This window comes from Pezoporus flaviventris, unplaced genomic scaffold (genome assembly GCF_033815535.1).
Source record: "Pezoporus flaviventris isolate CSIRO_AGI_PZ_B2104156 unplaced genomic scaffold, CSIRO_AGI_Pfla_v1 ptg000021l, whole genome shotgun sequence".
NCBI lineage: Eukaryota > Metazoa > Chordata > Aves > Psittaciformes > Psittacidae > Pezoporus > Pezoporus flaviventris.
In genome coordinates this window covers 3192080-3219280 of record NW_026892569.1, presented here as the reverse complement: position 1 = coordinate 3219280, position 27201 = coordinate 3192080, and the positions used below count along the sequence as shown (strand labels likewise).

Below are 27201 nucleotides of genomic sequence, written 5' to 3'. Positions count from 1 at the left end.
GACTTGCCTAGATACAGCAAACAGCTATAAACCCCTGAAAACCCCAAGCAGTTTTGTCATGTACGTCATTAGGGTAAGTAGTGGTCTCAGCATAGCAGGTACTTCAGCACCGTCAGTGCTTGTGGAGGCACCAGAGCAAAGCGTAAATGCATTCGTGCAAAGGAACTAGAGGGCCAGAAACTGAGTGTTCCATAGCCCCAGGGGGGTGTTCCGCCTTGCTAAGCAAACTTCCTTGCTTGCTGATGCCAGCTGTACCTACCACCGCCCCTCTAACACTGGTGGTACCCCTGAGAGTAGCTGCTGTCAGCAACTCTCTGAACTCACCCTTCAGTGAAGCGCTGAACAAATATATTGAGGATTTGTGAGTAACACATGCTCATCTTTGCAATTATATTCTTTTGAGGTTAGGTGCTTTTAACCAGTTATGTGAGAAATTGCCTCTCAGTACCATAAAAGGAAGATGTAGGAGGGGAAGCAAGGCATCTTGAAACAGGTCTTTTTAAGTCCTTCTACATGCAGTTGTGCTGGGAAGTCTCGGGGGCGGGTTGGCACAGGTCTCGGGGCTGTGGGTCACTGATGTGACTGTGTGTCGCTGATGTGACTGTGTGAGATGAGCGGTCCCCACCTCCCTACCTTGTGGCTTCAGAAGTTGTGCTCCACCTCAGAGGAGATGAGACCAGTGTGTGTGAGAAAAATGATAGTCTAGAAGAACTGGAATAATAACCCTCTGGAGGGTATCCACTCCTTTCTGGGGTTAAAGCAGTCTCTCCATGGGTCCTTCCCTACTGGCTCCCTGGTGCATTTCGGGTGAATCCAGATATCTTAGCTTCAAGTGCTATTTAATTGCTCATCTATATGAGCAGTATACTTAGGCATAAACCATATCAATCTAATCACAAACCCAAACAAACCAACGATTAATCAAGTCCTTTATTTGTTAGCAGGCAAAAGCAAGCCCTCACCTATTATTCATTCTGCATACATACAGTTTTTCTGCAACCTTCATCAGCACCAGGAATTCAGTAGCCGAGGACAATTTTTGTATCAATAAATCCAGTATGTATGCCTGCCCCATTCCTGAATATTCAGATATGTGGCTATATCAGTGCTTCTCATTTGGAAGATGATGACAAGGGTCATAATTTTAGTCTTTATGTCCTGTTTCACCTGTTCCTGAATGCTGAAGGAAGGGAGGAAACTGTACTGGGGAGATGGGTGGTGTTGATGACAACCTTGCAATACTCAACTGTTTGTTAGGGCATGATGGGAGGATGAGGAAGAGCAAGGAGCTCAGCTGAGTATCCATGCCCTGGTGAGATGGTACTGCTTATGGTGGTGGGAGGGAGATGGGAGGTGTTAGCCCTGCTTGCCCCTCTAGCCACATGGCACAAAGCTGAGGAGCAGAATTGCCACATCAGGTAGGAAACCTACAGCCTAATAAAAAATAAATTTGATTTCTGAAGATGTTAAATGTCTTGAACTGCCATCAGGGCTGTGTTTAGTGAAAAGGACATGGGGTTTCATGCGGTTGCTTTCTGCTTGCACTGCATTTACATGCCTAAAAAGGTTTAGCTGTCATAGCCCTGACAAGTGCTAAAAAGGTCTTGTTAAGGTCACTGATATCAGAGAAGTGTCTCTCATACAACATCCCAGTATCGGGGCCATCGTCACTGGGAACGGGGGCTGATGTCAGACACTGTTGGCTACGGACGGGATTGTGACCCTGACATCCCAGCATGGCTAAGCTGGCGCTTCCCTCACTGCTCTTCCTATGGAGATCTGTGTAATGTTGCTCCAGCTAAGTGCAGAAAAAGCTCTAAACACGCATGAGCTTTAAATTCAGGCTGAGGCTGAAAGATCTGATGCTAACGAAAATCTGGGGTTGCTTTCATGTGTCTGAGCATTCAGGGAATAGATGTAGCTTAACATGCAAATGCAGGGCTTCCTGTGGAACGGCGCTGCTTTTCAGGATCTCTCATTTCACGCTGTTACAGCTGCATGCCCTGCTGTTTCTGTGAAAAGAGGCTCTCTGAGGAAAAGTTTCCCACAGAAATCCAAATGACGTGGTAAAACCCCCATCCCTACAACTTGGAATGTAATTTCTAAAATGTGTGTGTCCATCCGCAACCTGGCAGTCAGCAGCTTCTCTGCTCCTGGTGTTTAGAAAACAGCCCCCTGCTCCCTCAGTTTTCTGTGTCTATACTTTATTTGTCCTCATCTGTTTAAGCGAGTAAATCTTGAAGTCAGGAGCCAGAGCTCCTGTCCTGCCATAGGTGTGCAGATGAAGATTTTCACTCTGTGAACACTGATGCTCTAGTGACCTTTGACACATAGAATCATAGAATAATTAGAGTTGGAGAGGACCTTAAGATCACCTAGTTCCAACATTCACTTTCGTTCTCTGCCTATAAGTTACGGTGCTCACATAACTTAAGTGTTCTGCACACAGAGAGAAATAGATGTCCAACACTTTGTTTTCTTATTGCTAATGCTGGTGAAGCCCATATACAGCAGCTGTCAGGCAGGTCCTCTCCCTAGAGGTTCCAGGTGTGGCACACCACCAGTGGAGTCTGCTTGCTGCTGTAATGCCTATTTGGCACTTCAAATGTATTCCCTGAGCCACCTCGACATCATCATCTTCTGTCTTTAAAGCAATATCTGATGCACTATTGAGCTGTGAAATACAGCCGATGTTTGACACTTCTCTAATCCCTTACATTTTTATTCTCTTCTGTTTTTGAGTATTTCCCATTCTATGCCGCTACCATATAATTCAACATTTTAAGCGTATTGTTCCTCACTATGTCTAGTTATATTTTTTTAAGCTTGTGTGGTTATTTTGGCAACAAGAGACACCGTAAATTGTGTAAGCAAGTTCTCCCCTTACAAGCTGGTCCCAGCCCTGTGCTGCCTTGATAAGAGCCGTGAGAGAGAAGCAGCTTTAGTAACGGCAGGACTTGTCAGCTGCGTTTCAGCTGTGCTGTGAACAGAGACTAGAGAACATGGCATGCTGGAAATGAATTGAAACTACATAGAATAGGGGTTAAAAACAGATCCAAGCCTGGCTGTGGTCTGAGACTTCTCTGCAATTTGGGAAGTGCAGTTTGTGGCAATTTACTCTTGAAGCTAAGGCTGTGCCCATGCTATGGGCTGTAAGTAACAGAGCCCAGTTAGCACATTATCTGGGTGTAGAGATCATGGTACCTTTATCTCTAAAAGCTGGGCTTTTATCCCGAATGTGCAGCTGGGAGTTATAGGGTAAGTGTAAGTTGTAGGTAGGTGTAAGGGAGGGCTCTCATCCATGAGGCTGAGATACTGGGTGAAAACCCCTTGGACAGGGGAGGGACCTGAACCTACTGCACACTTTTTAGCACATACTCCAGTGAAGTAGGAAAGTGGCCACAATCGGCAGCATCTCAGTTCTTGAACTCAAGGAAGAGACCTGCTATTTCCCTGAAGGAAAAGGAGATGCTGGGAAGTGATGAGCTGCTCCTTGTCTCAGTACCTCAGGTTTTGTTAGACTCCCCCATGATGTTTCTATTCGGGGGTCAGCCTCCTGGCCTTGCTGACACTTTTTTCATATAAGCAATCATTATGGACTAATTGATAATCCTGAGGCCTGGCAGCAGTTATCAAGGACAGATGGCCTCTGCTGGGAAACCTCTGCCTGTGAAAGCTCCAAAACATGACGTAAGTCTCATCTTTTCAAGAAAGTCTTTACCAGATGGGTCCAATTTAAAACACGGCCTTTCTCATTTCTTCCTGGAGGATAGCTAATTAATAGCAGAACAGATAGCTCTGCTCCTCTGCGGGCAGGGCAGCCAAAAGTGGGTGTTTGATATTGAAACGTTGATGGGTTTGGTTCTTGTGCATCCATGAGATGATGAACTCGTTAGAATAAATATTGGTAAGTGTATTGAACTTCCCAGTATTCTGAATTTACTAGAGCTGGCCAAAAAAGAGGACAATTCTTGAGAAATATGTTATAAAAAAAGGTCTCTCATCTCATTTTTATTATTGCTCTGCAATGACTAACCCTAAGTCAATTTGTGTTCTCTCTCATCAGTCCTATTAGTAGACTGCTGCCAAAATCTGTGGCCACAGCTGTGGAGCTCAGAGAGCAGCTCAGAAGAGGATATTGAAATGAGGCTCTTGTCTTGCTTTCTGAGGGCTGCCTGCTCAAATCCAATTGTTCTGGCAGTCATTTCCCAGTTGATAGCTTTATCATTTGATATTTGCACCTTTGGCTTATTTAGCCAGGCTCCTTGTGGTCCTTGGTTTGCTGCTTGTAGAACGTGTCAGCCCCAGCCTGCAGTGAGATGCTTTATTCTCTTTTCCTCTTGAGCATCAAAATGGCTCCAAAGGATTCTTCTCCTTCAGGCAGGAAACCCTGAAAACTCTATCTTTTCAGTTAGACGCATTACAAACTATGCTAATTGCTAGCCTTGTCTCTGTTCTCTTAAATGAGCTATAACGTACCTCTTTTCCTCCCCTCCCCAACTGCACTAAAAATGCTCTATTTCTATAATCTTTCTACAAGCAAGTCTGTGTGGCAGAAATGAGGAGTTCTAACTTATCTTGTGTTATGTAAATATTTCTGTGCTTCTAGAATGAAATGTTTCTTTTCCTTTGATCCAGCTTTCTTGCAGTCAGTTTAACCTTAAGAAAGAGTCAAAAGAGATTTATGGAGATTGCCAGTGGCAGTATTCTTGAGGAAATTGGAGAGAGAAAAGAAAACTCAGAATTGCCAATATAGCCCATTTAGAAATGGGTGGCTAACGAAAGGAAAACATCTTGTGGAGACTTTATAAGCAGTTTTTTGCTTAAAATAGCTGTGGCCAAATGTAAAAATAGTGTTTTCCACATTTGCATAGTGTTAAATGATGAAAGCGGTGCTTTTCCAGCAGCCTAGGACATGGCTGTGCCTCATCCCTGTGCTGTGGGCAGGATCTCCAGATTCTGTCCCCTGGGCTGTGGTGGTGGTACAGGGTATGGCCAGATGTTGGATGTCTGTAGGGCTGGATCTGCAGCTTTCCCCAGCGTGCGCGCACACACACACACACACACACACACACACACTGACCTGTGGGGACCATCACCAGTGTCCTATATGACCCCTTTCAGCTGTAGCTGTTGAACAGTGTCACCAGTGTCCTATATGACCCCTTTCAGCTGTAGCTGTTGAACAGTGTCAGCAGAGGAAAGGGACAGTCTGAGTCTGGTTGTAGATGATTTTCTCCACAAGTGTGCGTTCCTGGTGGATAACTTTGCTTAAAATGTTAATTATGCTTCTTCAGAAGTATGCAGTGGAGCAGCTCAGGAGGGGAAGAAGCTGCAAGAGACTTGGGAGAAGTCACAGCCTCCAGTGTGTTTTGCTCATTAAGCTCCGAAGTGGAGGAAGCAGTTTGAAATGCTGCTGGCACATTTTGCCTACAAGCCCTGAAATTGGGCTTCCACTTCATGTATATCTAAATGCCAATGCTTGTGGGGCAGAGTACCTTACAGAGACATGGTTCGGTGGTGGACTTTAGTGGTGGGCTTGGCTGTGTTAGGTTGACAGATGGACTCGGTAATCTGAAAGGTCTTTTCTAACCTTGATGATTCTGTGGTTCTATGACAGTGTGTATATATGATGGAAAAGCTGTAGGTATGGCTGGAATTAGATGAGTCAGATGCCTAGGGTTAAGAGGTGAAGTCATCTTTGGGTTTCTGGCTGAACTGTGCCCTTTTCAGTGCCAGCTGATGTGAAGGTGAGGCTGGAGCTAGGCCATGCCTGTGGAGACAAGGAGGGGTTGGTGTGGATGAGTGTGCCCATCACAGAGCAGCAGGGAGCTGTGTGCTGATATGGCTTTACTGTGCCCCCCTGCTAGACCTAGAAGGAGCAGTCAGCAGTGCTGCAAGGTCCCACATGCTTGCACTTGCCCAGGCTGTGCTGCGTGCCCCTTCTCTGCCCATTGCACATGCAGCCATTCCACCCAGCTGCAAATAGTGGAGCCTCTGGCTCTGCTGTTTATCCATGTGGGTGCCCATCTTTGAATGGGATTTCAGCCCAATTCAGCATCTATTTGATGAAATACATGTAGTGGTGTCAAGTACTGCTGTGCTAAACCTGGCCCAAATCTGAAAGCAGATAATCAAAGTCCTTTAGCAAAGATGGTCAACCTTGTGAATGTGAATGAGTGGAGAATACTCTAAAATTAGGTTCTCCAATTAGAATTACTCTATTAGAATAAAATTAGAATACTCTAATGCTTGGGTTGGTAGACAAAGATTAGTATTCACTGGAAATGAAAGAGAAGGGACACTTTGCATAATTCATAACTGAGAAGGATTCCTGGTAAAATTAGGAAGATTTTATGGAATTACTTTTATCTTTCCTTACCTTTGTGGCTGGAGTTTTAGCTGATGGCTGTGGGCTCTGCTGGCAGGGGAGTGAACAGTCTTTCCAAAAGAAAATTTTAGGATAACTTCAAACTCCCTCAAGAAGAGGTTGATTCTAGTCTTCATCTGTTTTGTAGAGATGGGAGGAAAAGAAGCAAGCAGTGCGTAGTTAAAAAACATTTAAATAACAGTAAAAATGATTATACAGAGGATATAATTGTAGGGACTTTGTTATTTGGCAGTATTTTGGGCAGAAAGAACTATATAGCAGAAGTTCTGCCTTGGTCCTTTTGTTTTGAAGGGCTGACCGATCAAAGCTTGCTGAAGCTGGGGTAAGGGTTTCATTAGCCTTGGATCAGGCCCTCAGCACTGGATACTCTGGTTGCTTGAAAATAGGTAATTAATAGTGCTTTATTTTTCATGTTTCCAAGGCAGCACTGAGACACTGTTTTCCAGTACATGACCAGAATCTTTTGGCTGCAGCAGAAGAGTTCCCCTCTGTCTCGTATGAAGCTGCTGTAAAGGTACCAAAGCCATATTTTCTGTCGTTATAGTCAATTTACATCCTACATCCACAAAGTAATGACAGTCAGATGCAGCTGATGAAATGATCTGTTCTCACTGCAGAACAGCTCATTCCATCAGCTGAGAGCTCTGCTGTTCAAACAGATAATTAGTGTTGTGACAAGTGTAACTTTAACTGCCTCAGTTTGGTGGCAATGTTAGGAATTGTGACTACAATTAAATTATGTGCCTGCTTTAACCATGACCCTCCTCGGATTGCTAATGAGAGCAACTCTTGTTAAACACACGTCCCTTTTGATAGGCTCCTTTTACAGGGCTTCAGTTGGGAAAAGTGATATATTATTTGTATCATAGAGGGAATGAAAGAGAGGGATTTCCCTTATTTTCTCTGTTTTCCTTTTATGTCTTTAGCTGATGGAACAGGTCATTGCTTGTGTTCCAGCATAAAACTGAAAGATCCTCTAAAAATGAAATCCCCCAGGAGATTAATCCCAATGAATGCCTTTCCTTCCTGTCAATATTCTATCTAAATTAATGGGCATGGGTAATGTATTTATATGCTCAAACCTCAGGAGCACTCACGGTACCTTCCCTGAGGTGACAAAAGAAATCAATCTGCCCTCCTATTTTTGGCTGCAGAGCAGTGAGTTCAGAGTGCCTACAAACAGGTCCCTGTGTGTGCTCTGAAGTGCCCTGGTGTACTGTAACTCTGTGTCCAAGGCCGCTCCAGTCTCGGAGCAGGAGGATGCTGCATGCTGTCACTCTGGAGCACAGCTGCCAGTTGCTTTCATTCAAAGGCAGTGTTTTTATGTTTGCATTTTCATTAATGGCCAGATGGTTTGGTAGCTGGCTTCCAGTCCCACCTCTGACCAAGGGCATGCGAACCCTCCCTGTGTGCAGCTGGAGGATTCCCATCCTGCACCTTCAGCTGGTAATGGAGCAGGGGAAGCAATTCAGTGTTCCTTCTCCACTTGCAGCTGGGTCATTCTGAACCCTGAGGGGAATGGGGTATGGGAGGCTGGAAGCTAAGTGGGCAGCCAGGAGCTGGAATGTTTCGGCAGTTACTCTTTCCTGATGGATGGTTCTGGGATGTCTCCCTGCCCTAGGAGATGCTTTGAGTTTAAATTATCATGAGCTGATTTAATGAACATCTTGGAAGTTACATCCTTTCTGTTGGTGCCTAATGGGATGCTTTTGGTTCTTCCTTTTTCAGCATTTGCCGATGCCTTGATGTTCTCCTGCCCAAGGGGAATTAATCGCCAAGATGGAATGAAGAGCACAGCGCGGAGAACAGCACAGTCCAGATCTCACAAGACTTACTATGCTTTTGAAGGGTAAGAACATAATCTTAGGTACATTGGGAAGAAAGTGTCTTAGTAACACTACATAGGGTTACTGGCATGTCTCATGTATTTGTGCATTAAGAGACTTTCAAAGATACTTCCTGATCTCAAGAAGATCAGCGAGCAGTTCAGAAAAAGAAATTTAATACCAAATGAGTTTATCAAGTTTTCTTGACCCCTAAGGGTGGGAAAAAGACAAAAGAAAAATGCACATGAGGTCTTGTGAAATTCTATTACGAAAACTCATTCACAAACTGGAAAGTCTCAAACCAAAGTGTTCAAAACCAAAGCAAATGAAAAGCGTGGTGTGTATTACAGCAAGTACCGCTGCAGACACTGCAATGTGGCAGTTAAAGCTGGTGTAGAGGACCTATGGAAGGAAAAGTGAGTGTCTGTCTATCAAAATGCCAGACTCTTGAGGAGGGGAGCTTTTTGATGCACCTAACAAGAGGCAGGACAGAGTCAGTAGTCTGGCAACATACAACCACTGTCAGCAACAGGAAAATATGAAAATAGACTCAAAATTGGTGACAGCCTGGGGCTATGTTTTACTGCCAGTCTGCTTTTGTGGCAGGTGTATGCCCAGACAGATATATCTACTCTGAGACTACCTCCTAGAGATACATGTATTCCTCTTGGAAAGATGAGATGCTACCTGCTGATCAGACCTACTGTGAGTGTCAGAAGAAGAGAGCAGCAGAGGCAAGACAGCGGCTGTGTGGGAGGAATGAAAGAGAGGATGCCACCAAGGAAGTGTCAGCTGCAGCTCTTCATCCTGCAGCCAGCTGGTGCAGCAGTGACCAGTCCCACTGGCACTACTATCAAGGTGTCTACATCCTTAGCTGACCTTGGGAAACACTTCCAAGCCAAAGGTGAGACATTACTAGCACCTCTGAGAAACAGCTCCTGCGTGCACAGAGTGCAGGCAGGCTCTGCTTGCTTTGGCAGTTGAAATAGCTGTTGAATTTGGAAAAAGATAAATATCTGTCCCTTTCTATAGGATTCACATCTTGCTTCCTGGTGAGACCAAGGCTGTATGCACACCAGGGAGGCAGCTATGAACTCTGAGAAGTCTTTGCAGAAAAACTCTTCTCTGAGAGGGTAAGACTGGTATCTAGAGATACACTGAAGTGCTGTACTCCCCCCACCCCCAATCATGTTGCAGCTTGCATATGTATGCATCAGATTGAAAGCAGTGCCTCTTCTTATAAAACAGGCTTGATAAAACAGAATTAACACAGATTGTTATATCTCTGCTAAACATATCCTTTTTTATTGCTTTTCAGGAGTTCAAAGCATTAGCATAAAACAATCGAGGAGGTTGTTTTTCCTAAGAGAGTAAGTGCCTGTTTACAAACTCATTTTATTTTCACAATTTTCCATTGTTACTTATTTCGGTCAGAAAGCTGTCAGATTAATGCACTCCCTCATAACATATATAACCTGACAGGCACTGCCCATGTCTGCATTCCACCAGTGGAAGGCAAATTAAGTAAAAAATGTAAATCTCCAGTATTTCTTAGGGCTAAAGTAATACTAGTTTTTAACTCATTTTGTATTCATAGAGGATCCTATGTGTGTTCACAACACATCTGATAGAGTAAACTGTGCAAATAAAAAGTGTGGGTGTTTTAATTCTTATACCAGCTATCTCTGAGGAAGTCAGACTTTGGAAGCACAAGGAGGTGTCATTGAGACCCTGCTTATGAACAGTTGTCAGGTGAGAATGGAAAAATCACATTTGAAGCACAATAAACCCTTTAGAAAACAAATCTTGGGAGAAGAGGGGTGCAGGGTGAGAAACTTTGAACTTAAAATAACCTCACAAACAGCGCTTGCCCTCCAGACCTCCCAGTCTTAAAGCACTGCACACCTATAGCCTCTGGTACTGGCTTCCCACAGAAGCCGTTCTTGCTTCTAGAGGAGGCACACCCAGTTGCAAACATAGATATTTTTTTAAGCAGTTTCAATTCCTTTTTCTTTGGAGCGTGTATCCAGCTGGTGGCAGGATTCCTGTATCTTTTCTCCTTTCCACAAGGACGGTTTGATTCATTGTCCAGAAAACATCCAGCGGGTTGCCCAGTGTTGTGTTGCACTGTGGATGCCTCTGTGGTGATGCTGCTGTGGGGGTGCAGCACGCACCTCTCACCCTACAGGAGCCAGAGAAAGGCTTGGCTCATCTGTCCTGGGGCTTGCCTGTCCCACTCCCCCCAGCTTCTGGCTTCGTGCTTTGGGAGCCTCTGGTGTTACTGTCCAGCATGGAGGAATACAGCTACACTTCTAGGTATTGAAAAGAATGTACTTGACAATAGCGTTTGTTTCCCTAAAAACTATGACTCAGTCCAACTGTTCTTTCTTACTCGATTTTGCATAATAGCAATTGTAAGTGATAAAATGTTGGCTATTTTTGGTGCAAGTACAAGAAGAATGGCAGAAATACCCTCCCACCATCCGCAGTTCCAGTCACACAAGTGATTGATGTTACTCACATTTTCATTAGTGATTCTTTTTCTTTCTCCTCCCCAGGACTGAATTGCAAACCTTGGTTAGTTACAGAAGCTGCTCTGGAAAAGCTTGCACATGGTATGCTCAGAAACCTCTCCCCTCATCCTTTACCAGCTCTTCACCTTTTCCTCTATCCTTTCCCAGTGACAACTTACTTTGACTTACAGAATCAAGTCTGTGCTATTACCACAACTAAACATTGACCAAATCAACATAAGGTGATGGAACAGAGAGGTCAGCTTAATGGAAGACTAATCTAAACACAGGGCAAGGCTGGTGTCCACTAAAACCCTCTTTACTCGAGAAAAATTACTTCAGTCTTGCATATACATTTGTAAACGTGTTGAGATTGCTATTAACTAACTCTTACTGCAGCATTTGGATCAGCTCCCTATTAGGTAGGTAGAAGCAATGCTCTAAAAGCTTGAAATACATAGTTCAGATTTGTCTGTGTTCTCAGTGAGAAGGTTTTAATGCTAGGAAGTCTTGGGCTTTAAAATGGGAAGCTGCAATATGTAAGGAATAGGCAATTTGCAGGGGAAAACAGGCCATACAATTTAATACCAGAGAGTTGAGGCACTAAATAAATTATTATAAAGGACTAATTCTTCAATATAATTACATACTTTTTTTTCATTGTAAACAGCCTAATTGGATAGATGGGAAAGAAGCGGCTTTTTCTCCAGGGCTGCAAGCCTGCAGGCAGAGGAAAACCTCATAAGTTCACACACAGCCTTTGGTCTCTGCCATGTGTCTGCCTCCGGGACAAGACTGGGATGTATTTACATCCTCACTCTTTCCTTCTCCCTCCTGCCCTGCTTTCTGTACAGGTAAGCCTGGGTATATGGGTTGGGATTTTAGTCTCTTTGCAGCAGAACTACCAGAACAGAAGATCCTATGCTGCCAAGAAGAACCAGTTAGCAGAAATATCATGAAGATGCTGTAAGTATCATTTTTAGATGCAGTAAATCCCATGTGTGGAAACACAGAATCCAAACAAGCAATAATACTTTGAAATATTTTAGTATCCCTCAATGTAATAAATATTTTATTAGAGTAATAGAAAAAATGCATACAGATAACCATAGGATACACACACAACTGGAAGTTTAAGGATAAATTTCAAACTTTTCAATATGAAACAAGGTACTTGGTACATATCTCATGGAGATATATAACTAGAAATTAACTAATACAATGTAAACTGCGTGAAAATGGCAATACAGGAACTTGGACTAGAATTTTGTGAAACAATAGAAAGAGTCACCCTTTGTTGCATGAAACATAACTATATACTTACTAGTAACACCTGTTTTTCCATCTCCCCCCCACTCCCCCCCACCCCATTTGCAAGTGTCCGAAAACATCACTGGTTAGCCACATTGAAAAGCAACTAGCCATTTATAACTATGTATGTACAGTATATACAGATCTTGCTTGCTTCAACAGTTAGCACGTATCTCCATCTGGATGTGATACTAATAAGGTAATTTGCTATTTGACTGCATATAAGGTATATTTTTTCTACAGTGCTACTGTAATTTCATTAATCCTGGTTCTCTCCTTTTATAGTTCTGTGTGTTGTAATATAGTACTGTGAGACTTTAAAGAAAGATAAGTCATTAAAAGGATATGGTTTTATGTCATGAACACTTGTGCTCTGCCATGTATGTAGGCAGCTCTCTAAAACGTGTCTCAAAGGCTGATTTGACTAAATTCACAACTATGGAAGTCAAATGGACCAGGTTTAATGTATCATTAATGTATTGCTATGAAAGAAAGCATAGATTTCTCCATAACAGCAAGCCTGAAGTGTCCTTGTGTTATTTTTTATTATAACCTACAATATTGCCACAAACTTACTAAACTGTATGACATTAATGGGGTGAATCAGAGTGCCAGACCAGGTGAAATATTGTGAATTAGTTAAAAAGCATCAGGAAGGGGAGTTATGAATGAGACACTGAATTAAGGATGCATTTACAGTGTGGTGCAATAGACAAAAGAGCAAAATAATTCAGGGCTGCATATATTTGGAAGCACCACATGACAAAGTAGGGAGGTGGTAGTAATTCCTTTTCGTAAGGCCATGGTGCAACTGCATTTTAAGTAATGCTTACAACTGGGCACTTTTGTTAGTGAAACACACTGGCAGGAGTTCAGAAAAGGGCAATAAAAATGATTCTGAAGTTGGGGGAATTTGGTTATGAATAAAGAACCTGGTTAAGAAATACAATGTGGGGATATAAATAACTAACTTCAAAATCTATTGATGGAGAGGAAGGTTAGGTGTTTGAAAAGGTACATAAATACATGCTGTGATAAAGCAGAGAGCTGTGAAATCATTTCTTAAGAGCAGTAGTGGAAGCCCTACCTCTCAGACATCCCAATGTGGACTGTGCAGAACTAACATCCATACTGTGATTTTTCTCTATCTTCCAGCTTTGATTTCTTGCTGTATTTAGAATTACTTATAGAATGGGCAGTAGGAAAACTGATCCAAACCTACTGGATTCTGACACTGGCTTAAGAACAGCTACTTGGTGCATGTGTTTGTTACTATCTATCTGATAGAAGCACTGTGTCTCCGATTTTATCTTTTGTATGTAGAATGATGTTATCCTAACAATGCAGAACATACCCAAAACACCATCACTGCAGAAATGGAGTTTCTCACTGAGCTAAGCTCTCCCCTGAAACTCTGACCACAGTGCCATTGCTCTCCCTCACATTGTATCTGAAGTATGTAATATGTAAACTGCTTTGGTTCAAGTATTAAGGCATTTTAGAGTCCTCTTTAAAGGATTTGCTAAACTTTACATGGTATTTTTAATTCAACCTACAGTGAAATACAAAGAATTTAAAAATACGTCAGGATAGAAGAAAAACATGCACTAAACACTGCAGATTTCTTTTAAAAAAAAGCACTTTTCTGTAGTAACCAATTCCTTTTTTTTTTTCCCCAGCAAATGAAAATGTATCATCACAACACTGAATTAAGAGTCAGGGAAAATAGCATTAGAAAGAAGCTGGATACACTGAAGATACTCAAGACGGATGGACCAGAACCTCTTGCATCCATACCTGTGACAAAGGAAAAAGGTATGGGTTAAATGAAAGCATGAGTTTTGTCTATGCCAAATTAGTATTCTTTCTAGATACTAAGCAAAAATTTTATTGTATATTTTTATTTCTGACAAGCAATGAAAATTTAGAATAGATTTACCAGAACTACAGTAAATATTGTAAAACTATAGAAATGCCTTGCAAAACACTGAAACTGTACAAATGATCCTTACTTTCAAGGTAATACTAAGAAAAAAAAGGTAAAAAAATCAAAATCTAATGTTTTTAATACCAATCTACATTATAATTTACCAGGCCAATAGAAGGAAGTTTGTCATGCATAAAGTGCATGAAAAACCGTAACTGCCTTTCTCCTTATTACCTTATTACCATGCAACATACAAGTATTCTTTTCTTCTCCCCATCAGTAAGTACTGAATTCCTGCAAAGACAAGCTGTGACAGCTGCTGGGTGTCAACTGCACATTTAGTAATGATTCACTACACTAAGGCAGAGATGCATCTGTACTATGGCCAGTATAGAGAGGGCTGTCATTGGCTGGGGAGCCTATATAAGCAGCAACAAAATAATAAGAGATTCAGTTTTAACCTACTAGCTAGCCTGGGAATCAGGATCTGATCGCTGCTAGTGCCATCTCCACCTTCTGTTGTTGCTTTTACTTCTATAATGTAATCTTCATTAAACTGGAGCACAAGTTCAGCTGTTGTCTTGTCTGTGTTCAGCACGTTCATATTGCTCTGACTGATGGTCCTGTACAGAACCTGCAATACAAGCAAAGAGCTGTAGTGTGACATCTTCCCGTAGGACCTGCCCTGCAATTTATATTTATTTCTTAGAACAAGGTTTCAGTCTTTAAAAAGATGGGGTGAGAGAAAAGACCTGATTTTTGGTTAACATATATACTACGGCAGAACTGCATTTAAAGAAAGAAGGTAACATCAATCAAGTGCTTTTATTCTAACTTTAATAAAAAATGGCACAATTTATAATGACAACATATTATTTCATTATACATTTTATATAATTTGTTTTGTTATTATAATTATTATTGTTATTATTAAATAATGTAATATAAGAGGTGGTGAGTCACTAGCCCAGGTTGCCCAGAGAAGCAGGGGCTGTGCCCCATCCTTGATAGTGCTCAAGGCCAGGTTGGATGGGGCTTAGAGCAACCTGGTCTAGAGGAAGGTGTCCCTGCTTATAGCAGAGGAGTTGGAAATGGATGAGCTTTAAGGTCTCTTCAAACCCAAACCATTCTATGATTCTACTGACTACAAATAATATATTCTGTTGAGTACCCTAATGTGTTGCTCTATAAATTATCCCACTGTTTGCAGTCTGTCATTATCTAGATCAGCTTCATATCACCACTATGTAGTTTGGGAAGGAGGGAACTAATCAGTGTTACAGACTATGTTGGACGATGCTCCCCAACTGCTTAATGACTACTCTGTCATGAAACTTCACTGCATTCTATGTCTTATGTAAGTGGACTATGTAAATTCATTCAGTAAAATTAACCAGCTTTATCAAAATTCTGCTTATCCTTGTGTACTTAGCAATGTTTGTTACGCAAAGGAACCTGAAATTGTTTTGGGAGGCAGAGTATGCAGTTTGAGACTCTTGATGGTGTGTTTTTTGGGTCAGCTACCATCTATGAAACTAGATGGCTCATCTGAGCTGTAAACATGTCGTTCTTGTCCATACTACTCAGAATACTGTGTATTCAGATCTTCAGCATAACTTTTTTATGCAGGAATGTATCATGTAGGCTCCAACTGTATGCAGGTCTTGAAGAACATCCTTGCTATTCTCTTATATATGGCATTTAATTACTTGCATGTTTGTGCACCAGTCAGATCTACAATAGATGGAGCAATGTATCAAGACAATGAGAATGTCCCACAGTAGGTAAGAAGAAAAGAGTTTAGAATATCAGTTTGTTAAATGTGGTACTAATAAATATACTTGGCCAGCAATGGGAATTATACCTATCATCTAAATTTTGGATTTACTTGGTTTCTTTCAAAATATTATACACTTGGATACATACATGTTACATGTGATAAGTATTGTTATATATGTTGTGACAGTCAAGTGTTATATATCTGGATAAGTGGAATCTCAAGAACTGGCAACTATACCTGCAGCTCCCAGTTTTGTTTGTGTAAGGAGAAGGTATTAAGTGTACCACTAATGGTAAAAGAGCCGCTGCTTGTGAATTGTTAGAACATGATGTAAAATCTATAAAAAGGAGACACTACTGAAGTGGTTTAGATGTGGTATTGTGCATCCACTGAACTTGCTGCCTTGAAAAGAGACAAGAACTTTCAGATAGTTTCTGAGTCTGTTTTCACTTACCTTATACCCAATCACTTCAGACTCATTCTCCATAGCTCTCACTTCTTCCCAGCTGAGGATTACTCTGGAGTCGGTGACATTCCACACAACATTTCCTGGTGGTTGACTGGGTGCTTCAAATAAATACAGAATAAAAGCATGACTTTAATTTAATTGGTAGCAGTGATTTATTAGCAAATAATAGTTGAGGTAATTGACTGTTACTGCATGTCAGATGCAAAAGCAACAAAAGCCTTTGTAAACGTCCTGATTCAGAAGACTACATTGAAAAAAAAAAACAGAAGGAAAGAAAATCAGAATGGCACATAGATGTTATTTCTGAAGTTGCATTATCCATTTATGATCCTTCATTAAATACAGCCAGATAAAAGCATGTATCTTAAGACTTGGCTGATCAATTAGAACAAACTCTGATGAAACTCAACGATGGTAAAAGACAATTTGTACCTTCAATATATTGCCAAGAATATGCAAATATTTCACAATAAATTGTTAGACAAATGTAGTCTTAGTGAGTATTCAAATCTACACAGGGCTGATTTACTGTAACATGTCTCTAGTGTAAAAAATATCTGACAGATTTTTTTTTGCTCTTTTAACTTGAGGCATGATTTTGAAATGCGGTTTGTACCATTTCTGTACCTGCAGTTTGGACAATAGTGGCTTTGTCCAAGTACATCTATTTGGGTGTTTTTGTTCATTAACGATCTATCTGAGACTGTAATTTTCAAAGGAAGTAGCATGCCTTTGGCTGTACACTTTAAAATACCTTGAAGTTACCTTTGCCTTCTGAAAGCTTGGCTAATATGAACCTCTTAAGATGCCTCAAATTGGTTTCCCAGAAAACAGGTCATTTCAGTGACACAATCAATGATTAAAATCTTTTCTAAATGCATTAAGGAAAACAATTTACTGTTGCTGTCACCTAGTGGAGGCAACTGCTGCTTAGGTGGACTGTGCTACACTTTGATGCTGAAAGTTCCAGCATTTAACACTGGTTTTAAACACCCTGTGCATGTTCTTATGTTGCTTATTTTCCCTGTCTCTCCCCCCCCCCCCCCCCCACTTTAAACTCTTTCCCACAGGTAGTTCCCTGCCTTCTTTCCTCGAGTAGTCAGATCAAAACCCACCTGATTATATTTTATAAGACACAAAACTTTTAAGAGTGAAACTCAAAAGAATTATTCTAAAGTCAAACGACCACTCACGGGTATTATTTTCTTGCAGCATTTGAGTTGTTCTATATACAAAATAGAATTTAACTTGATGCACTAATAGCCACTTTTTGTAAATCTAATTTGTTTTTTACTTTACACCTGAGCACTAAGTATTACAGCGTATATGAATAGTTTTCACACTGAGATATTAAAGCTGAATTTCAAAAGAAATGAGTCATTCTTTTAAATTCCCCAAATATTAATATGGTAACTCAGTGCCTGTAACGAATGATACATTCTGTCACTAAGGACTAAACCAACTCAGGTTAACTTACATTATCTAGAATTTTTATATATATATATATATATATATATATATATATATACACACACACACATATATACACACACATATATATAAACTCTAGATTTAACTCAGATTAACTTGCATTATCTAGAGTTTATATACATGTATCTATAGATATCTAGTTTATATAGATACAGAAATCTAGATATATGTAGAGTTCATATATATATATATATATAAAAAAACCCTAGATAATGTAAATTTACCTGAGTTAAATCCAGAGTTTACATATCTATATCTAGAGTTTATATATATAGTTTTATACATATAAATATCTATCTATATTCTAAAGAATGTAAATTAATCTGAGTTGGTTTAGTCCTTAGTGATGGACCCATACTTGTTATCATATATAAGCATATATATGTTATCACATATAAACTCTAGAATGCATATATCTAGAGATCACATATCTACACGTAAACTCTAGATTTAACTCAGATTAATTTACATTATCTAGAGTTTATATATATCTAGATATATATATTTATATCTAAATAGATAAACTCTAGATATCTATCTGTATATCTCTATGTATATAAAGATATCTCTGTATATCTAGATATCTGGATATATCTAGAGTTCTTATATATATAAATTCTAGATAATGTAAATTAATCTGAGTTAAATCTAGAGTTTATATATAAATATACATGGAGCATATCTATATCTAGATATATAGATGAGCATATATATATAAACTCTAGAAAATTTAAAATAATTGGTTATTTTAGTCCTTAGTGACAGAATGATACTTTTTATCATACATAAACTCTAAAGTTTATATATGTATATTTATATTTTTATAAACTCATATATATCTGTATCTATTTATATCTATATATAGATATAGATATGAGTTTTTATATATAGATATGAGTTTTTATATATAGATATGAGTTTTTATATATAAACTCTAGATAATGTAAATTAATCTGTTTGTTTAGTCCTTAGAATACTTGTTGTCATCTAGAAACATGTATGTTACCATATGTAAGCTCTAAATATATATATAGAGGATTTATACATATATAAACTCCCTCTATATATATAAATTCTAGATTTAACTCAGATTTACATGATCTAAAGTTTATATATACATTTTATATCCATATATAAATTCTCTATACATATGTCTAGATATATCTATATATACCTAAATATCTATATAGCTCTATATATTTTATATATATATATATATAAAAACTCTAGATAATATAAATTAATCTGAGTTTGTTTAGTCCTTTGTGACAGAATACTTGGTTTTGCATATAATTCTGATCAAATAGCTTATTTCATAATACTGAGGATGTAACTACTTTGGTAGACGGATTTTAATGACTATTCCAAGGAATTTGACCTCTCAGACAGATTTAATTGTAGGCTCTTGTGAGCCTGACAGAAATACTTCAAGATTGATGACCCTGATTCTGAGCTGTATTACAATACAACAGCATACTGAAAATATTTCCATTTGTAGAAAAATTAGTGTAGCCTTTGACAATCTGTTCTTTAGCTGAATTTCTCTTTAACAGTAAAGTTTTGATTCTTCAAGAGGACACAGTGGACATAAAGGATTGCATTTCAAAGGCCATGTGCTAGAGAACTTACGAATATGTTACAAAACCCTGAAAAATTCAGGAAGTCTCTTGGTTTTTTTTCCTTTCGTGTAACATAAATTTTTCTTTTAAAATTCTTTTAGTCACTACAAGGGTCAATGCAGAGATTGTGGATCTTACTTCAGCTTCCAGCTCAAATGGCATTGTTGAGTTTTACTTACTCATCCTGCTTAAGTCACAGAGGGTAGAAAATAGAAGCCCTACACTTGATTCAATTTTGTAACTACCTCCTCTTGTCTGTAGGAAAATTTAGGCCACTTACACATGTTGTGATTCATATTATTTTTCATTTCCCAGCAAGTGCTAACACACCTTTATTTCTCTCTGCACTTGAAATTCAAGATACTTACGTGTCTTTTTTGTGGTAGCATTTACTGTGGCACTGAAGGGACCTGCTCCAGCACTGTTGTAAGCACGGACAGCTGTGTAGTATGCTAAGTTGCTCTTCAAACCTGTTATTCTTACCGATGTCTCATTCCCTGCAGCTTTTACCCTGTTTGAAGAGTCTTCTTTTTCACCATTATTCCAGTACCTAACCTAGTAGATATAAACCAAAACCATGTGAAATCTTGCATCAAATGGACCACTCATCCACAGCACTGCATTTGACTCCTTTAAGTGCATTTTTTTCTCAGCTGAAAAAGGCAGAAATACATTCAAAGTTCAGAAATGTTTACTGTGTAAAAAAATAAACTTATCCATCTGCTTCTCACACTTGCTGCTCTTTCAGTGTGACAGTAGGAAAAAGGAAACATATATTAGATGCTGCTTGAATTAAACAGGGACAGGAGGAAAACCATTACTTTATCTTAAAAAGTAAACATGTTAAAACTGTTTTGAAACAGAAACCTGTACCTGACAATATAGTTTCTCTGGAAGTAATGCTGAAAGAATGTCAGTTTGAAAATACTGTTAGACAGATGCATGGGTATCGGCACAGAAAGCAAAACACAATTTCATTCTGTGTTCTTTGGTTTCAAAGATACTGTATCTTCATTCTGGGTGTAGGTGGAGCAGCAAGGAAGCATGGTATCTGTTAATGTATTGTACATTTGTGCTGCTGTCCTGCAGCCTGCATGACCCTTCTGGCTCCTTTAGAAATGGGAGTGTTTTTTAAATGAGCTTACCTCATAGCCAAGTAACCTTCCACTACTCATCTTCCAAGGAATGGCCGTCCAGGAAACCTCAATGACTGAGGATGACAGACTGATCGCAGATACACCGGAGGGTGCTATGCTAGGCTCTGTATTCAGAAATCAATAAATGAGAGGTGATCAGCAGCACTGGTGACTGTGGAAATAAACATATCTGTATTCAAACTGATCTCATTTCTATTAACTGTTGCTGGATTCTCTGATGAAACATCTCAGATTAAATATCTGGAAGTAACTCAATTAGTGTGGAGATAACTCGAGCCACATACCTTCTTCAGCTGAAAAAACAGTGGTCACTGAACTAAATGGCCCTTCTCCTTTATTGTTATAGACACCAACTTTGACTTCATATGGTGAAAAGGGCAGGATGCTTTCATTCCTAAAGACGTATCTTGGTGTGTCAGGAGAGGTGACCACAGTCTGTATCCACGTTGTGGTGCCAAAGGGGCGGAAGGCAACAACATAGCCAAATCCTTCTCCATTTTGTAACTCTTCAGGGATGGGCTGTGAGAAAAGCAGCAGAGGACTTTAAATCTGTGATCCAACATCCAGCACTGAACGTGTTTGGCAGAAAGAAAGTGCTGACAGACAAACATACATGATAGTAACCAGATTCTGGTACTGCACTTGGGATCTTGCCCATCAGCAAATTAGCTCTGATACTGCAGAGCAAAATGTATTCCTTTGAACCTAGTTTAAGGTTTGCATTTCAGTAAGAGAACGACTTTCAGGTATATTCCTTGTTTTCCACTAAGCAGCCTGGTTTAAGACGCTCTTCAGTAACTACAGTTTGGGGTTTTTTTTCAGTTTCACAATCCATAGTTCTTAAAAAATGAATAATTAATTACTGAGTCAACTCTTACAGAATCCTTTATATAGTGGCTTATGATTTCCTCTGATGTGATAAAGACTAGATAGATAGCCACACAGAGCAGTCAATGTCAGTAAGAATGCTAACATATTTTTAACTCATTAAGACAGGGATACATAATATAAAGTACTATCTGATTGCACTGGCTAACACATACATCCAGAGTTAATGGTAGGAAAGCAAGAACTGCACATTTGCATTGAAAAGCATAATTCTTTAGCTCAGCCTTTGAGTAATACCCCTTCTTCCCACCCTCCTGCCCCCTTTTAGCATTAACGTTTGTTTGAGAACAGAAACAATCTCAAACTAACTGAATTCCTTACTAATTGCCACCTAGCACACTAACACATGACAGAGGGAAGGCAAATGCACATAGCTCACAGTACAGAATGTTACTGAGCACATATACATCCTAGCTGGGATGCTGCTGTAGCCAGGGAAATTCATCATTTAAGAGTTCAAATGAAAACAATTATTCTCTGAAGGAACTTGCTTGCCAGAAAACTTACATCCCATGTTATGACCAGTTCAGACCTGCTGCCTCCTCCCCCACTGACTTCCGAGGGGGGAATTTCAGGAACTGTGAAAAGGAAACATATAGCTGTCTACAGAGTGGCAGTACAAGACGTGATATGATATGATATCATAAAATGTTGTTAACCCGGTGGTACTCGTATTGCTTCTGCAAATGTAGGCAGGGTGGGCAGTCGTGGAACACTCCAGCCCTGTCCTGCATTCCCCTTGCTGCTCTCTACCACCAGGCAGGCCAGTGCTTTAATGAGCCCTCAAAGAACCTCACTAGCTCACAGACTATTCCACTAATGCTTATGAACTTCTAGAAACTGTAGGCCTGCTTCATTTTTTATAATAGAGTTAACTTATGCAGAGGTATTGGGCAATGGCCTTATTCCAAGTAAACTCCTGGGGTTTTAATTCATGTGTTCTTCTGAGCCACCTGCTTATTACAGGGAAGGTGTACACTGATCAAACACTAGGAATGAAAAACCCTATCAATCAAAATTAACCTCTTTCCACCTATTTATACCCTCAGACTCTGCAGCTCTGCCTGAACTGACAAGGCTTTGGCATACTAAATACAGTTTAAATGTATTTAGATGTTATGCTTCTGTGATGTTCAGTAATGCAACACAAACTGTCCCGCAGCTAAATGGAAAAATCACGAACAAGCTAGTTACAGGCTTTTATGTTCAATGTCATTTCCAAGCTTGTCTGCAAAGAGGCAAGGATATGAATGCTTTATTTTGTTAATATTCAAGATTCTTGAATTAAAAGCAAATAAAAGAACCCACTAACCTGCCTCTTCAGTTCTTACTTTTTCTGAGGGTAAACTAGGTTCTCCACCTCCTATTTTGTTACTGGCAACTACACGAAATTCATATTCAACCCAAGGATTTAAATCCACTACTGTGGTTGTGAATGTTTTCCCATCAATCACATCTGGAACTATTCAAAAACAAAAAGAAAGAAGAAAAAGGAAACTAAGCATATAGTGTCTTTGGTCAAAAACATTGCAACAGAGCCTGTGACAAGGATTGTGTTTTACCTGTTGTAACTCGCTGCCAGCCAACTGAAAAGGGCGTCCTTGCTTGTATGGTGTAAGTGGTTACTGGACTGTGATTATCTGTGCCTTCTTGCCAGGAGATCTGAGCTGTGGTATCAGTTATTTCATCCACTTTCACGTGTTCAGGGGGCCCAGGTAAGCCTAGAATCAGATTGAGAAACACATGGTCTTTTGTAAAGCCAGTACCCTGGAAATCACTAACAGAGCAGTATGGATTGCCATTTTATCAGCGCCGTGGGAGGAAAAAAACAATTCAGCTTGGAATAAGAACATTTGTAATTATTGTTTTACATTTACTAAACTTAACTCTGATAATCTAATTCTGAAATACTCTGAACTGCAGCACAGGCGGCAGAGTTTTGTTTTTTACAAGAACTTTTGATCCCTCTATGTTCCCTTTAATCTACTAAGGCATCTCTGCGGCCTGCCAATTTGTTATCTACGGCTGCTTTACTGTACAATGCACTGGAGCAATTTTTCAGCACAACATCTGATCAGCACCCTGAGCAGCAATTCGTCAGGCAAGCTTTCTACTGCCTTCTGGAAAATGCCACTTCTGGGCAGCCTAGCAAAAATGTCTCCAGCAAAGACTGAAATAATTAACAGCACATCAGCAATTAAAAATATCTGGCATACTTTAAAATATACTGAGTGTCAACCATACAATGTGCTTTTTCAAAGACCAGAGCTTTTCTCTTGCAATGCAGCTGTATCATCAGCAAAGAAATTTACAGTTCTGGCTTAAATGTGAGCGTTCCAGCTCGGAATGACAAGGAAAAAGCCTGCATTATAAACTACAGCGGGTCCCTAGGACAAAGCCTCTCCAAGGCTGTGGTAGCCGTTGCCCAATTCCAGGCAGGATTCTGCAGGTTCAGTCTGCAGAGGCAGCAACTCACAACTTGCTCACAGCTGCCAGCACAGAGTTCCCTCCCGTCAGTGATCCACAGGACTGTCAGTGAGGAAGGATGTGTAGTCAAAATTATATCCTCCAGCTCTTAGTTTCTCTGGGAAAAATTAGGCTTCCAATTAAAACTGAGCTAGAATTCTCCCTAACTGCAAGGCAGAATGACATAATTCACAGTCATTCATCAGTAATCCTTGAATTGGGTTTGCAATCTGCATCAGTTGTTTCTGTAATCTACCGTATAAAAAAGTTAGAGAATATGATTCATGGTAACTGAAGCTGAAATTTACCTCGTACGATAAGGTCCGCTGCAGATGCTACGCTATCCACTTCTGTCTTCACCATACAAACATATTTTCCACTATGTTTCAGCTGGATGTTTCTAATCATTAAATCTCCCGATGCACTCTGTTGAAAACCACAGTTCTGATTAACGTAAATGTACTACCTTGTAATCTAATATTAACATCGTGTTTGTAAACAGAAAAGAAATCAACCAAAGATGTGGAAGATAAAGTTGCTCCAAAATTGCACTGGCAGACAGCCTGCAGGATAGCAGGTTATTATCAGCTGCTCCATGGTAGTTGCCTGTAAGCATTTTCCTTATAAACATGACATAGTATTCCTCTTTTAGGCGAGAGGCAAGCTACATCACGGTTAGCTCATACTGGGAATGCACCTCCTGACTGTTATTAGGAACCATGAAGAAAGTTAGTGCCCTGGGACCAGCCGTTTCCCTCAAAACCCTAAGGAAGAGAAAAACCTGGTTTCTGTGACCATTAACCAGTTTTTACTTCTAGACAGAATCTGCATGTCTGGTTATCACAGATTTTTAAGGAGTTCAAATATGTGAACGGCAAAGCTGAATTTGGTCCATTCCCACAGGCTATGGCAAGCACATCTTCATTTACAGGTTGTACATTTCAGGCTAAATTCCCCATTTTATAAATCTAAATTTCTATTCTTTGTTCTTCATGAATAGTTAATCTTTGGTCATTTTTTCCCACTGACTTACTTATGTCATGGCATATGGTTGATCTCCTGAATCAAGGGAAACATCCATAAAACTTGAGTGATAACTGTAGCTTCCTATCATGTTAAGGCTACTGTGTACTATTTGTTTCCTTTCAGAGGAAAATCTCTCAGGTCTGAATGTTAAAAAGTGTGGTTGTTTTGTTGTTTTGGGATTTTTTTAATTTTCTGGAGAAGCAGCATTTCACCTGAGGACAGAACCCTCTTTTGTGGGTATTTTAAGCTACTCCAGCCACATGACAGATTCTGGGGTGCAGAGTAGTCTGGAAGAAAGGGGAAGACACAAATCTGGAGTTTATTTTAGTCTTGGAAAAAAAATAACCACCTTTCCAACCATTTGATTATCTTCCTTTGTTTAAACACCCATTATTTCAACAGTACAATGCCTCACTATTCAACACAAGCTGAAAACAATTCTGCCTGATCCCCTTCCATGTGTGTATAAACACAATGGCTGGTCTGTGAAAGCAGATGTAAGCATCTGCAGGACAATTGAGCAGTGATTGTGTACAACACATTAGAAGTTGGGTTGAAGGCAATCTAAAAATCCATCTAAGTGGATATTCAGACAATGACCAACAGCAGCAATGCATACTCACAAGCAAATCATGTTCCATACAAACTTACTTTAGGAAACCAAATCTAAAACATCTTGACAAAGGTGACTGTCAAATAGAGTAATTTTACTGGAAATACCCCCCCCCCACCCAAATATGCTCCAGTGTAGCCACCACCCTCACCTCCCATGGCTCTGCAGACTATCAGTGATATCTGCACTCCTGCCTGGCCAGACTGAATCTCTGTCAGCATGGACAAGTCCAGGTGACAGTAAGATCACCTTCCTTTCTCCACACTACACAGAATACAAATACAGAGAAGCCCACGCAGTATGAACAGCTGCTGAAATTGCTTTTGCTCCTCCCCACTGCATAACCAGCTCAGCCATTGCTGGGCTCCATGTGCAGGTGATAACCTGAAACAGTTTAGAGGCAGCCTGTTCAAAATTTGGCATCTGCTTGGCTTGCCATACTCTGTGTGTAAATCATGTGTCTGACAAAACAAGAAACAACCCAAAAAAGAGCAGTAAGACAGTGTTACATCCTGTATTTTTCTGACCATCTGGAAGACCAGGTGGTGGTCCCATAACATTCCTGCTAACTACTACATGTTGGAGACCTCAGGCATGCGTGACAGGGACTTCCAAGACATCACTACACAGAAATCTATCCACTGAAAAACTGTTTTCCTTTAGCCATGTTTACAACCAAGAAATCTGGAGTTACTTTTGCAGAGAGATTCTCATTTAACAAATACACACAGCAACTATTGGAAGAGTTAGAACATATTTATACGTATTTACTTACCATGACCCACATATAACTCCAGGTGAAATCATTCCACTGACCCCAGTGTGATACAAAGCCCATAAAATGTTTTTGTGGATCTCTTGGTTACCTATGAAGTTTTCTGCTAATAAGCTTCAATCCCTCTTTACTCAAATATGAGTTTAAAAAAGCACCCTATAATGTCTATATTCCATTTCTGTATGTCCCTTAAGACAAACTTCCAAATAAGAAGTTGTAGATTCAGAGTTCTGAGTCAGGCAATACTCATCCTGGATTTTAATTCAGCACTGACTGAGGATTTTGTGTGTGTATGTGGGGGAAATGTGAAAAAAAACCCACACCTAAACAAGACATAATTTGGAATTATGTCTGTGTTTGGTTTTAGGAAAAAGATGGAACTTATAGTGAGAAAAAGCACTGCATTTTCCAATCAGCTTCTGAAGCCTCAACTGAGCCAGTAGAACTGTCACAGCCAGGGTTTGGTATGGTTTTAACCTTCCCTATCCAATATTACTATTTGTGTACACAATCAGAGTACAGCGGGGGGAAATATTACTAAATAAATAAAGCCCATGTAGCAATCCTGGGAGGTAACGGGCTATGAAATCGGAGCATTCCCATTACAACATGACAGATGGTCAGCTCCTAATTCCCAAAACATTTCTGTGAGAACGTACATGATATACGAGTATCTCATGGCTCCTACAAGGAAATCTCATCATCTCCACATGCACTTATATATAATCAATTGCAAACCGCAGAATGCTCTGTGCTTTTGGTGTCTGCTGATTAAATGCTAAATCTTTCAAGGTTTTACAGGCAAAAAGAGTTAGGTGCTGAAATGTCGGTTTCAATGGCAGCAGTGTCTAACCCACTGCTATTCCTCTATAGCAGGAGAGGTCCGGCAAGAACATGTGAAAGGAAACTTTATGAAGGCTTATAATGGCCAGTTTCGTGCTTGTTTTGT

At 39.9% G+C, this 27201-nt stretch overlaps 1 protein-coding gene and 1 long non-coding RNA gene across 2 annotated transcripts in view; one reads left to right on the top strand and one right to left on the bottom strand.

The window, feature by feature from the left end:
• The first annotated feature begins 6394 nt into the window (after positions 1-6394).
• LOC133270503 (uncharacterized) lies at positions 6395-14362 on the top strand. The gene is made up of 5 exons (XR_009743802.1): positions 6395-6905; positions 7318-7450; positions 8120-8240; positions 13721-13856; positions 14249-14362. It is a non-coding gene; the product is annotated as an uncharacterized LOC133270503 (long non-coding RNA).
• The window catches only part of LOC133270502 (contactin-3-like), a 101264-nt gene continuing 87735 nt past the window's right edge, over positions 13673-27201 (bottom strand). Inside the window, exons 12-21 of the mRNA XM_061455715.1 lie at positions 24147-24264; positions 22935-23093; positions 22685-22834; positions 21880-21950; positions 20769-21003; positions 20473-20588; positions 19696-19882; positions 16203-16315; positions 14434-14602; positions 13673-13838 (exon numbers count right to left, since the gene is read on the bottom strand). Of these exons, the coding sequence (XP_061311699.1) occupies positions 13738-13838; positions 14434-14602; positions 16203-16315; positions 19696-19882; positions 20473-20588; positions 20769-21003; positions 21880-21950; positions 22685-22834; positions 22935-23093; positions 24147-24264 (1419 nt within the window). The 3' untranslated portion in view covers positions 13673-13737. The remainder of the gene's footprint in view (positions 13839-14433; positions 14603-16202; positions 16316-19695; positions 19883-20472; positions 20589-20768; positions 21004-21879; positions 21951-22684; positions 22835-22934; positions 23094-24146; positions 24265-27201) is intronic.